Raw genomic sequence first — 14,662 nt, forward strand, 5'->3', positions numbered from 1 at the left:
TACCTCCTCATCCCGCCGTCTCTCTGTTGGAGTCTCCCAAGGCTCTGTCCTGGGGCCCCTACTTTTTTCCATCAATACCCTTGGCCTAGGACAACAAATAAAGTCCCATGGCTTCCAGTACCACCTGTATGCAGACAACACTCAGATCTACCTCTCTGGCCTAGATGTCTCCTCTCTGCTGTCCAGAATCCCAGAGAGTCTATCAGCCATATCCGCCTTTTTCACCTCTAACTTTCTAAAACTCAATGTAGACAAAACTGAACTCATTATCTTCCCTCCATCTCGCGTAGCTTCCCTACTCGATCTATCTATTATGGTAAACGGCATCATGCTCTCTCCAGCACCTGAAATCCGCTGCCTCAGAGTAACTCTCGACTCTGCCCTGTCCTTAAAAACACACGTCCAAACTCTTGCCACCTCCTGTCGCCTTCAACTCAAAAATATTTTCAGAATCCGTCCCTTCCTCAGCCCTCAATCTACTAAAACTCTTGTACATGCTCTCATCATCTCCCGCCTTGACTACTGCAACACTCTCCTCTGTGGCCTCCCTGCTAACTCTCTTACACCACTCCAGTCTGTCCTCAACTCTGCTCCCCGATTAATCGACCTCTCTCCTCGCTACTCCCCTGTCTCTTCCCTCTGCAAATCCCTCCACTGGCTCCCAATTCCCCAACGAATCCAGTTCAAACTACTAACACTGACCCACAAAGCCATCCACAACCTGTCCCCTCCCTATATCTCTGAACTAATCTCCCAATATCTTCCCCTCACGTAATCTTCGATCCTCCCAAGACCTCCAACTCTCACACTTATTCGTTCCTCACACAACCACCTCCAAGGTTCCTCCCGAATATCCCCCATCCTCTTGAACTCCATGCCTCAACATGTCGGGTTATCTACCACCCTCGGATCCTTCAAATGGAACCTGAAAACCCATTTTTTCAGGAAAGCTTACAGCCTGCAATAACCATTCTGCCGCCTCATCACCGCCCGAGCAGCTGCCTCATCACCAACAGAGCTGCTGTACCCCCGACCTTCTGTTTCTTCCCCACTATCCCGTAGAACGCAAGTCCACAAGGACAGGGTCCTCTCTCCTCTACACCAGTCTGTCATTGTAAACTTGTTTACTGTTAACGATATCTATAACTTTGTATGTAACCCCCTTCTCATGTACAGCATCATGAAATTAATGGTGGTATAGAAATAAATAAATAATAATAATAGTCAGCAGCCGACGCCTGATCGGCAGTGACCTTGTCACCTTGACCCAGTCACAGCCACTGGCTCACACACTTTCTTTACGGCTGGTTACCGCCGGTCAGAGTCGGTGTTTCCCATGGTGTCACACAGATGACAGCGTGGGAACCACCAGATGTTCGGGTCCCCCATTCACTTGAATGGGATTCGCGATCAAGTTCGAATTCAGGTAAAGTGAGGAAGGGACCATGCCATTATTCTTTATTCTAAACTCCTTTACTGGCAGCCAAGAAGTGGAGACTTCGATGTGGCATTGCCCTGCATAAAACCATGGCTCCCTTGAAAGATGCAGACTTTTTCCTGTAACACTGCTTGAAGAAAGTATCTTCTAAAAACTGTCAGTAGGTTTGGGAGTTGACATTGAGCTCATCTTCAACTTGAAAAGGTCCAACTATCTCATCTTTAATAATATTTGATAGCAATAATTAATTTAATAATACCAGCCCACGGCAGTGCCCCACCTCCACTTTTATGGCTTCTGAGCTGAAGTCTGTTACTGCTCCAGCCACTGGTCTATCTTGTCCATCAAGGATCACTCTCATCTCATCAGTTCATAAAACCTTTGAAAAATCTGTCTTCAGATATTTTTTGTCCCAGGTTTAACATTTCCACTTCGGCATTTTGTTCAGTGGTGGTCGAGTTTCAGCCTCCTTCCCTTTGGTATGGCTCTGAGCACTGAACACCTTGTACTTCTGGACCTCCAAGTAGGTTGCTGTTCTAGATCATGACAGTGCTGGAGGATAATGGGCTCCTGTTCACGTCACATTTGATTCTTCTCAAATCTTTAGCAGTTTGCATCTTTTTTTCTCAACACATACACATTTTTTTGCTACCGTGTTGACTATTTCAACAAAACATTTGATTGTTCAGTGATCACACCCCAATATCTTAGTAATTTCATGAGTGATGCACCCTTCTGTAAGACATGTGACAATTTTTGACTCTTCAGAGTCAGCTGAACCTTTTTTTTGGCTCATTATGCCTAAGGAAAATAAGCTGCCTAATAACTTTGCACACCTTTATAAAGGGTAATGTATCCCTTAGCCGCACCCTAAGGGTATGTTTCCACGGTCCAGATTTCCGGCGCTTTGGACGCAGCGGAAAGCCTGCTATGCCCAAAGCGCCGTCCCCTTTCTATGCATGGTGATTCCGCAAGTGTTCATTGAACATATGAGGAATCACCGCATCATATCCTTAGACTGCGTTCTATGTTCGGATTCGTGGGTGTGTCACCCGCGTTTTAGAACGCATAGTGGAGACAGGATTTCTTAAAATCCTCTCCACTATGCTGTAACATCTGGACGCTGCGTTCAATCCGTAGCTAATCCTGATGAAATCCAGACCTTGGAAACTTACCCTAACTCATTATACGGATATCCGTCACCTGATCTGCTTCATAAAATAAGCATTCATGTTTATACAGCTTGGAGTTGGAAAATATTCATAAAAATTATATGATAAAATAGTATTTTGCCTATTATGTACACAGTGAATGTGTGAATATGACATTATATATATATATATATACATATATACAGTATATATACACACACACACACACACCGTATATATTTAATATAGTAAAAATATATAAAAATATGAGCCCAAAAATATATCCCTTCATTACACATGCCTTCCTTTTTTGTGCCTGTTTTATAAATCCCTGTCTGTATGCTGCACATAATAAACCATCTAAACCCTACCTCTTATCTCCTACACAGTGTAGATGTCAGCTGGCAGTGCAACAGCAATGTGTCATTCCTTAGAGGCCATTAAAGCCATAATTACATTTCCTAAAATACTGTAACAATCAAACATTTGGGAGACGAGGAATGATAAAAATAAATCTACCAATTCAGATGAATGTGCTTCACATTGGAGCAGTGATTCACTACATGAGTCAAGCAAAGCTAATTAGGGAATAACCTGAAACATGGAAAATAAAAAAGTTTGAGTTGCCAGTGCATTAGAAGCAATAGTTCTCTTAAAGGGAAGACGTTATGTTTCCAAATGCTATTTACCTGCAGATATAGGGTTGCTTTGCAGGTTAATAGTGACACAATGCAATAAAATTCTTCTTCTCCCAGGAGCGACGCTTTCAGTTAGGTGGTCGGACAGCACTGTTAGGGTGTGTGCACACTAGGGTGACCGCAAAAAATCGATGTCGGAATTTTGTCCGTCTGGACCCCACAAAACGATTCCCCTTTCCAGATATTGAGATAGCCAAAATTTGAGCTCGATCAAACGACGTTAACCCGTGCCGCTCGTCGCTCAAAGTTTGAAAAAATCCAAATTGAGGTTTTTTTAAGATTTAGGTATTTTGCATAGTCTGTTAGACTATAAAGAATGTGACAACAACATTGCAGAAATAGCCCTGACCAAATTTTCGAACCATTTTTGGTATTTGAATGCAGAGTTGGTGGGATTATCGTTTTTTGATCCCACCATTACAGACAATGAAAAGTTGTTAATGGCTAATAAATTGCTTAGTAGCACAGATGAACCATCAGAGCATGCTAGGGTTGTAAAGCCAAAAGTTAGGAAAGAAAAATTAAAAGAGGTAGGAAGTAACCGACTTTAACGACCTTCTGACAAAAGATGAAGAACAAAAGCAATATGTCCTGCAAGTTGTAAGCAAATGCCGAGCATTATATTCTGACGTTTCAAAAACTACTTTAACAAAAGCTCTAGAATAGATTAGATAACTATGTAAAATTATCAACTCATGTAGGTTAGCGTGCTCTGATGGTTCATCTGTGCTACTGAGCAATTTATTAGCCATTAACAACTTTTCATTGTCTGTAATGGTGGGATCAAAAAACGATAATCCCACCAACTCTGCATTCAAATACCAAAAATGGTTCGAAAATTTGGTCAGGGCTATTTCTGCAATGTTGTTGTCACATTCTTTATAGTCTAACAGACTATGCAAAATACCTAAATCTTAAAATACCTCAATTTGGATTTTTTCAAACTTTGAGCGACGAGCGGCACGGGTTAACGTCGTTTGATCGAGCTCAAATTTTGGCTATCTCAATATCTGGAAAGGGGAATCGTTTTGTGGGGTCCAGACGGACAAGATTCCAACATTTTTTTCCCCCCCATATGAGATCCGGTCACCCTAGTGCACACGCTGCGGATTCTGCTGCGGATCCTCAGTGGGTTTGGCCCTGCGGATCCGCAGCAGTTTCTGCTGCGGTGTACAGTACCATTATTCCCTATGGGAAATGGAAACCGCAGTGCAGATGCTGCGGAATTTTCCGCGCGGATTTTCTGCGGTTTCTAAACTGCAGAAAGAATTGACATGTCAATTCTTTCTGCGGATTCCGCAGCGGTTTACCATCTCCTCCATTGTGGAGATGGTAAAACTGCAGGGCAAAACCGCAGGATAATCCGCAGATAAACCGCAGGTCTTTTGACCTGCGGATTTATCTGCGGATTTTGAAAATCTGCGCGGATCAATCCGCAGCAGATTCCGCAGCGTGTGCACACAGCCTAATGCTAATATAGGGTAAAATGATAACCCTATATCTGCAGGTTAATAGTATTTCAGAACATGACAGGTTCCTTTTAAAGCCTATATTTAGCGAGACATCAACATTTGAGTTCGGCTAAATTCACCTGAATGTATTTTTGGTCTATGTGTTGTCTGTATGCAAAATGGTGCACAAGGACAGCACACACACCAACATTACTTAGTGTGGTCGCATATGCGTATATGTGCGCAGCATATCATCTGCATGCACAAACGCATGCCAAAATGCATGCTAATGCAGCGTTTTTTATCCGCATCAGCTTACACATGATGCCAAAAAAACGCGGCGTTTGCATGTGGTTTTGCATGCGTTTGCATTATTTATGCACATGAGTTCGATAGGACAATGTTTTTCCAGGAGAATTTCCTTGACACAAGCCACGTCCAATGGGCGTGTCTCATGGAAATTCTGTATATAGACCCTTGTACAGATGAAATCCTCAACTTTTGCTGCTATATCCAGCTGCAAGTTGGATCTTGGCATGGAGAGTTTCTATTGTAATTTGGATTTGGACTTGAAATTGGCTATTGCCTTTGTTGTGGCTTGTGAAGGAGAAAAAAGAGAAGAAAGACGGAGAAGACGTCGTCGTTACTACTGGCAACACCCCATCGTTGAAGTCCGAGAGAGCCGTGGAGCCTACCACTCATTGTACTCCGAGCTGCGTGCAAACCCTCAGAAGTTTTTCAACTACATGAGGATGTCAGAACAGAGCTTTGATGACTTGCTGGAACATGTCCGAGGATCCATCACCAGGCAAGACACACAACTACGTCGAGCAATTCCTGCTGAGGAACGTCTGTTGGTGACCCTAAGGTACGTAATTTTGAAAAAGAAACACCTGTTATTAATATTGTTATGAAAGCCATGTACTGATTTTTTTCCCCCCCATTTTCTATTCCGCAGATTCCTGGCTATCGGAGAGACCTTATCATCTCTACATTTTCAATTCCGCATTGGAGTGTCCACCCTTTCTGGGATTGTTGGAGACACCTGCCATGCTTTATGTGACGTTCTGCGTGAGGAATTCCACAACTGAACTCTGGCTGGAAAATGCTGCAAAATTTCAGGATATTTCTTATTTTCCTGTTGGGGGGCTGTGGACGGCAAACACATTCGGATTAGAAAACCTGCTGGAAGTGGATCCGAGTATTTCAATTACAAAAAATATTTTTCTATTGTTCTCATGGTAATAGCAGATGCTGACTGTCGATTTGTCGCCATTGACGTTGGCTCATTTGGACAAGGAAATGACTCACAGACTTTCAAAAACTCTGACATGGGCCAATGTTTGCATGGGAATAATTTCAATTTTCCACAGCCACGACTTCTTCCGAACACTGAAGGACCGCCAATGCCATTTGTTGTGATTGGGGATGAGGCGTTTCAAATGTGTGTCCACCTCATAAAACAAAACTCAAGTCGGGACTTGAATCACACCAAACGGATTTACAATTAGCGACTGGCAAGGGCACGAAGAATCGTGGAGTGTGCCTTTGGTTTGCTGGCATCTAAATGGCACATTTTGGGAACAGCCATCAATCTAAAAACTGAGACAGTTGATGAGGTTGTGAAAGCGTTTGTTGTTCTGCACAATTACATACTGGCAAAAGAGCGACCCAACTTAGAACTTGATGAACCTGTTGCTACCACATTGCAAGATTACCAAGATCTTCCACAGAGGACAACAGTGGAAGTTGCGCAAATGAGGGATAAATTTGCTGCCTACTTTGTTTCTGATATTGGACGTGTGGCATGGCAAGACAAAATGGTTTAAGCCGCTAATAAGTAAAATATACCTGTAATGTTTGCTGACTTTAATACTAACACCTTCACTGTAACTTTAATACTAAACACCTTGACTGTAACACCCATTAATACTGCACTCAACAATACACATGTTTAAATAAAGAGGTAAAGAAAACACAGGGAGACAGAGATTGTGAAAAAAAATAATTTTCATTAACAAAAATAAAAACAATGTTTAATTTAACACTTCCTGGACCTTCTAATTCTGAAGAACGCATGTGTATCGAACACATGCCTATGCATGTCCTTGCGTACCAATGCGTTCCCATAGACAGTAATGCGTTATTTTGACGCACTTCATCCGCAATCATCCGCATGCATATGGCTGTGCATATTTGACTCCTCAAAAAATGCAACATGTTGCGTTCGCCAGTACACCACAAAACGACACATGCGGATGCATCCGCAAGCGGACGCATGCAAACTCATATTCCTGCGTACATCTTGTTAAAGATATGGATGCATGACGCATGCAGATCTATGCGGATCAAACACTGTGCACAGATACGCAAATGTGAAACTAGCCTAAGTCTCATCTGATTAGGCATAGGGTGCGTTCATATTGCGTTCAGGCACCATTCCTTGGCCCTGTTGGGGCTTGTGTTTCTAGTGCCACTTATTGGAAGTAGCAATCCTAAGTGTCAATATCGACCCTTTAACGATCCTTGCCACATGACTAAGGATAAAAGTGAAACCAGAGTCTCAATTTATAGACAAACTGTTTTGAAGTGCTGCTGCGCCTCAGTGTAAAGCATGAGATCTGATTTGGCTTTAGGAGAGGCCTCTGATCTAAGGGTGCTTTCACGTTGCGTTCATGAACCCGTTATTTGGCCTCGTTGGGGCTTGTGTCTGAATCAGATCTCATACTTTGCACTGACAAGGGACAATACCCTGAAACACTGCAAATTGAGATTCTGGTTTGGCTTTTATCCTAAGTCATGTGACAAGGATCGTTAAAGGGTTGATATTAACCTTTAGGATTTCTGCTTCCAATAAGTGACACCAAACATGTCCAGGTTCTTTTTTATCTAAGTGGTGAAAAAAAATTCCAAACTTTGTTAAAAAAAATAATTGCACCATTTTACTATACCCGTAGCATCTCCATTTTTCGTGATCTCTGGTTGGGTGAGGGCTTATTTTTTGCATGCCGACCTGACATTTTTAATAATATCATTTTGGTGCCGATGCGATCTTTTGATCGCCCATTATTGCATTTTAATGCAATGTCGCAGCGACCAAAAAAAGTTTATTCTGGCGTTTTGACTTTTTTTCTCACTACGCCATTTAGCGATCAGGCTAATCCTTTTTTTATTGAAGATCAGGCAATTCTGAAGGCAACGACACAAAATATGTGTATGTTTGTGTGGCGCCCCTGAGGCTCAGTCGCCACAGAGGTACTGCACCTCCTCCTGAGGTGTGGTGCCTCACCATCCAGGTAAGTTGGAGGCTCCTGACCACGCTCCAACATCTGCATCCCACACAACACAGTAGTTCAGCAAAGCCACATTGCGGCTCCCTGCTTGGAGTGTAGCAGAGCACCTTTGGTGGCTCCCTGCTTGGAACGCGAGACGTGCTGGGAGGCGGGTGGAGTTAGAATACATAAAAGAGCAGGAAGGGTTAGGTCAGTCAGTCGGAGAGTCACTCAGAGAGGAGTGAGGAAAGGAGATCCCTGGAAGAGGGATGCAGGAAGGAGGTGCTGCAGCAGACCTCAGTGACCTGGGTCTGCTGGCACGGGAAAGGAAAGAAGGAGAAAGACATTGAACTGAAACCTGATCTTCCATGAGAAGGAGAGATTAGTACGGAACGAAGGAGTAAAAGGGAACAGAGGACGTGGGTTAGAGGAGAACCCTGCCTAGAAGTTCTAAGCGCAAGGCCGGGGCCCGGTCCCCAAGGTTGTATGGATGCTAATGGTCCTGCAGCAGACACCGGTGGAGTAGTGGGCTGTAAATGCACTACTCCCATCTAAGACTTGGGGGCACAACAGCAACTTGGATAGTGAGCCAGGACTCAGGAGTAAGGAGTCCCCGAAGCAGACTACAGCTGTCTGCCGTACAAGTAGAGTTCTTGGAACATCTGTCAGGAGGCACTCCAGTGTAACTCAGCACTGGGAGTACTTCACACTTAAAGGCGCTATAAGAGGAGACGTTCAGAAAGGTACATGTTGGCGGAGCATGGAAGGGAGCATTCCATCTGACCTGAAGGTTGATTGAGCCTCTGACCCGGAGGACACAGTATGGAGGCAGGCACCTGTGTGTACTACAGATTGTGAGTAAAGCTTTGGAACTACAAGCCCTGGTGTCCTCCATTGATTCTTGCGCCAACACACCCAGCACGGTTACATCTGGGTACCAGCTAGTGCGCCGCTTGTGCCTCTCCTCTACCCCTACATCTACACTGCCCTGGGGCTACAGCTTCACCTGTGGGGAGCTTCACCATCTTGGCTGCAACACATCACCAGCCCCAGAGGATCTGCACGCAGCGTAGGCTTAACATTTCACTTGCCGAACACCACAGGTGGCGTCACGAACTATTCCATTAACTACATTTCACCATTTAACTTCCCCTGTTAATTGGGCTCCCTGGGCCATGGACCGGGTCCCCGCTGCTGTGACACATCCCGCTGACACCGGCCCGGTACAGAGTACTCCACAGCCCTGGGAGGGCGACCCATTTGATTTTATTTTTATTGTTTTATTTTGAATGGGGTGAAAGGGGGGTGATTTGAACTTTTATTTTTTTATATTTTTAAAAACATTTTCTTTTTACTTTTGGTATGCTTCAGTAGTCTCCATGGGAGACTAGAAGCTGCCACAACCCAATCGGCTCTGTTACATAGGTCAGGGTATATGATGCGTATTTCCAGTTTGCGGTCCACGCATTGCATGCGCCGCTTGTGCTTGCCATTAATTAGTTTTAGTATAAAAGGGGCAGACTGATTATAATGGCATGGATATCCCTGTTGAAAAAGCTGCACGCGAAATGCGCGTCCGGGGGTTCTCCTGGGGCAGTGCACTTGCCGTTTACTTATGGGTAAGCTATGCTGATGCTGGAGACTGTACAATTTTTTGGACTATGCACTTTATTGCTTATGTTTCTGATCTGGCTTATTATTATGCACCTATTGGTGTGTGAATTTCATTATTTGTTTTGCTCTTTGTTCAGTATAGCCCCCATTTATTGATATGCCCTATGGATAACTTTTGGAATCCTGCCTTTTCCTTTTGTGTCTTATTATTTTGTATTTTTTTCATTTTTTTTTTTCAATAAATGGAACTTTTACTTTGAAGTCAGCACTCCCCTTTTTTGTATCGGTATTTATATGGAGTTTCTTCTTGCACTGTGGATTGTAATTTCCATTAATTAATAGCTATGCAATTGGCAGTGATTATTTTTCTAGCTGTTACTATTTTCCATGTGAATTTTTTCAATATGCAGCAGAATTGCTGACTTGCTATGAGTGCCAACATGTTGACAAGCCACAAAGCTTCTGGGAGAATATCCTATGGACAGATGAGACAAAAATGGAACTTTTTGGAAAGGCACATCATACCTATGTTCACAGACGGAAAAATGAAGCATATCAAGAAAAGAACACTGTCCCTACTGTGAAACATGGAGGAGGCTCTGTTATGTTCTGGGACTGCTTTGCTTCATCTGGCACAGGGTGTCTAGAATCTGTGCAGGGTACAATGGAATCTCAAGACCATCAAGGGATTCTAGAGAGAAATGTGCTGCCCAGTGTCAGAAAGCTTGGGCTTAGTCGCAGGTCATGGGTCTTGCAAAAGGATAATGACCCAAAACACACAGATAAAAACACCCAAGAATGGCTAAGGAAAACATTGGACTAGTCTGAAGTGGCCTTCTATGAGCCCTGACCTAAATCCTATTGAGCATCTTTGGAAAGAGCTGAAACATGCCGTCTGGGAAAGGCAACCTTCAAACCTGAGACAACTGGATCAGCTTGCTCTTGAGGAGTGGGCCAAAATACCTGTGGAGAGGTGCAGAAGTCTCATTGATAGTTACAGGAAGCATTTGATTGCAGTGATTGCTTCAAAAGGTTGTGCAACAAAATATTAAGTTAAGGGTACCATCATTTCTGCCCAGGCCTATTTCATGAGTTTTACTTATTTTTTAAAAAATTCTGTGGACACATGGTTGAAAAGCAATGTCTGATGTTCATTTGTTCAGTTTCATAGATTTTTAATTTATTATTACGCTTGTCAAATTCAAGTTATTTCTGTGACCATTGTGGGTTTTTCTGTCATTAAATGAGGGGTACCAACAATTTTGACCAAGAGTGCACACGTGACCACACTCTCATGTCTGTGAACAGATGGTTGAGGGGCACTTCCCAGGCCACAGGTTGTGCACTCCTGTCTAAGAGTATGTGACAAGTTCAAGCGCATGCTCGCTGAAGCTGCAGTAAGTTTTTTTTTACTTTCTCTGAGTGATTCAAGTAAATGGTACATATTTAATGCACTAACTGATGGACTGCTGTCTGATGCATGTTTATTATTAGGTGATGCAGCTAATAAGAAGAATGGAAACTTCTATTTCTGAACAGAGCAACAAAATGAAGAGTGCCCAGGGGGAACAAAGTCATGAGATCCAGGTCCTAGATTTCAAGTATGTATTTTAATTACATTAATGCAGCCTGTGCAGAAGTAAATGCTTCACTGTAATGATAAGTCTGGCACAACATTTAGATACTCAATCAATGCAGAGTACAAAAGCAGAACGTTCCAGTTTTTAGAGCATCTTGATCACTTGTTGCTATTAAAGCGAACCTGACAGCTGATACATGCTGCATGATCGAGAAAAATCACTCATTACAAATTAAGACAATTCAGACGTCCCCACTATGTTAAATAAAAATAGGTTTTAAGACTCTTTTGAGGAAAACGTAGAGAACAGAATACAATTGGAACTACACATTGCATCACTAACACCGCACTGGGGACACTTTAGATGCTATAAATGACATAACAGGTTCCCTTTAAGGACCGGTGTCTAGATCAAAAAAACAATTGTCATATACCTTATTAGGGAATTCTGACTCAATTGCATCCCTGGTTCAGTATCATTATATCTTGACTAGAGCAAAGTGGTTACAAAGAGCAGCCCCTTCTCTGGAGGTCCCATCTTGCCCTGCATTGCTCAAATAGGCCATTGCTTTGAGTAAGGATTGTGTAATGCCTCCTTTCGTCTGTGGTGGCGCTGTAGGAAAATCAAACACTGCTTGCCAGGTTTTCCCACAGAATACAGCTGCTTACTGAGGTGTTCAAGCAGGGGTATATTTAGGCCATGATGAGAAAATATGAAAATCGCCAGTTTTGAGGAGAGACATGGTGGAGTCAGACACTCCTGACTCAAAGACACGCACACCTCTCTGTGAATTGGGACAAGTGTCTGACAAGTGGTGTGCACCTATGTGTGCTTTGCCAAAAAATCTTACTCCATTCAAAAACAGCAGTAAGATTTCTGGTGTAAAGTGCGACACATCTTGTCAGGAATTAGATGAGTATTGATAAAAAGCAGGAGCCTAAGTCCCCAATCAAAACTTTATTAAGTTTTTCAGCAAATTGGAATATTATTATAACTTAACATTTATTAAGGTACACATAAAATCAAAAAAGTGCCAAAGTGCAGGTGCAAACAAAGTGCGCAATAAAACACACATAAAAACAGACTACCACCTACCAATCTAGAAATAGTAGGAAAGAGGATATCTATATGAATGTCTCATTTAATAACCCAATATCTGGGATCATACAGATTCTCAAAATACCGAAATGGATAACTTGTTCAAGCAGAAAAAACACTCTCAAAGAATCCACTTACTGTATATACATAGGTTAAACCAAAACCACCGGTATTTGGCCTTTCAAATTCCTAGTCATGGATCATAAATCAGTGCATACTGCTGTAAATAGATAAGATATAGTCTGGCCTTTAATAGCCATAGATCATATATCAGCATATATTATTATAGTACATATTTGAGGCGGTATCCTTTTTAATAAACATTGTCACACAGCCCAAAAAAACAATTTCTCAAAAAGCCACCCCCCCCGTATATATAAGCATAACATGTATTAGCTTGCTCATTGAAATGACACAAAGGCTAAACCCTGTCCAAAACTAGGGTATACATTCAGCTTGTCCTCATTATGAGCTCAGAACAATAACTCAAAGTTATATTCATCTGTAGAGCCAGGAACGGGGCACCAATTCCTGCAGTCAAATTTCAAAACAGTCCAAAACTCAGCATATTGCCTGGCATAATGCCTTGCTGAGTGGCCTTTATCTTGAATAGTGTCTCCCACCGCGTTTCATCATGTGCCGAATCATCAGGAGAATAATGACATCTAGCCAGCTACATTTCTGTTTTTTTTTCAGTCAAGATAGGGTGCAGAGTGTACAATAATGAGAAAAAAATTAACTTTTTTGAATTTACCAAATGGCTGCAATAAAACAAAGAGTGAAAAATTTAAAAGGGTCTGAGTACTTTCCGTACCCACTGTAGGTGATATCCAAAATTGTGAACCCCTTTACTTGATACTGTATTTTAGCCATTTCAGTGAATTTTTCTGGACCTTAGGTTGGCAGCCTCAAAAATCTAAGTTTTTTTAAAAACTTTTAAGCAATGTTTGTTCACAGGCTTGGTGGTTTCCTTGAGGAGATTCAAGGGCAAATGCAAAATCAACGCAAGTGGGCTGAATCGCAGCTTGAAAGAACAGCTGATGAGCAGACACAGCACATACAACAGCTCATTAATGTTCTGAGAGAAAGAATGGTGAGTTGTATACCACATATCACTCCATTTTCTTTCTTTCCAGCTTAAACTTGTCCTTTTTTATAGTTATGCATACAAAAGATTTTAAATTGATCACATGTATAGCAAAGTTTAACTTAAAGGGAACCCATAATGTTGAAGCTGGTATCTGATCTGCAGGCTGGATGTTATAGAGCAGAGGAGCTGATCAGACTGATGTTCATTTGTATGGTAACAGTTTCAATAAAACATTTTACTAATTGAAATCCTTGGTGTCTATATGGATGAGTCCAGTGAGCGGTCCTACTCTGTGAGTGACTGTTTTTCCTGTATGAATATTGTAGTGCAGTGGGGTTGGTGCAGTGCGACAGATAGGCAAGGACCACAGTAAAGTTCAAAACAGTTTCTTTAATGTCCAACATAACTCACAAATGGAAAACAAATGGTATCCTCTGGATCGCAGCTAGGGTGTCAAAACAGTCTGTATCCGAGAGTGGTTTCCGTGGGTGTCTGCACCACCGTGTCATGCTGAAGGGTGCCAGGCATTTTGGCTTCACTTGGCTCCATGTTACTTCACACAAGCTGAACTTTGCAGAGCCACCTGCTCTGCAGTTTGCAAACCAAGACTCACACTACCAACCCTTTGCTGCAGGGTTTTTCAAATGGAATCTGTGGCCATGGGCCACTTGTAAGACCTGGTTGGAGAGAGAGAACTGCCCCACTACCCCCATTACCATCCTGTAGTTCGCTCCAAAAATAAAAGCCCTTAACAGGTTTTCCTAACATTGCCTTGGCCAAATAACGCCCAGGTCCAAACTTACTTTTATTTTGCATTGCAACTACAGCTATGCCTGTGACTGTAATGCACTCCAACGGCCTCAATACACTTCTGTGCACATCCTCCTCGCATATGATCCCCTCACTGCCTCACAGTATGCATGTCAGTATAGCTATCAATCACTGAGTAGGACCATCCACTGGACTCAAATCCATGTGCAACATGTTGGGTCCCTTTAACATAGCTAAAGCTGGCCACACATATCAGATATCTACAGTATTATAGATAGTGTCTAATAGATAACTATTCTAACAATTCTATGAACTGTTGGTGAAAATATCTAATATGTATGGGGTCTTAACACAGCATTGTGATATAGCAACACAATAAAGTGTAATTTGATACCTAACCTGCCATGAGTCAATGACTTTTGCTATGTTATCGTAATCCTCTTAAGTGAAATAACCTTCTGTATAAAATTATGGAGATGGTTCATAATTTGTTAAGCTA

The 14,662-nt window shown here is 42.3% G+C and overlaps 1 protein-coding gene across 1 annotated transcript in view; it reads left to right on the top strand.

The window, feature by feature from the left end:
* Positions 1-14,662, top strand: part of FAM81B (family with sequence similarity 81 member B) — a 132,757-nt gene that overhangs the window by 91,260 nt on the left and 26,835 nt on the right. Inside the window, exons 6-7 of the mRNA XM_073590631.1 lie at positions 11,119-11,225; positions 13,260-13,395. Of these exons, the coding sequence (XP_073446732.1) occupies positions 11,119-11,225; positions 13,260-13,395 (243 nt within the window). The remainder of the gene's footprint in view (positions 1-11,118; positions 11,226-13,259; positions 13,396-14,662) is intronic.

This window comes from Dendrobates tinctorius, unplaced genomic scaffold (assembly GCF_039654945.1).
Source record: "Dendrobates tinctorius isolate UK_male_01 unplaced genomic scaffold, ASM3965494v1 ptg000003l, whole genome shotgun sequence".
NCBI lineage: Eukaryota > Metazoa > Chordata > Amphibia > Anura > Dendrobatidae > Dendrobates > Dendrobates tinctorius.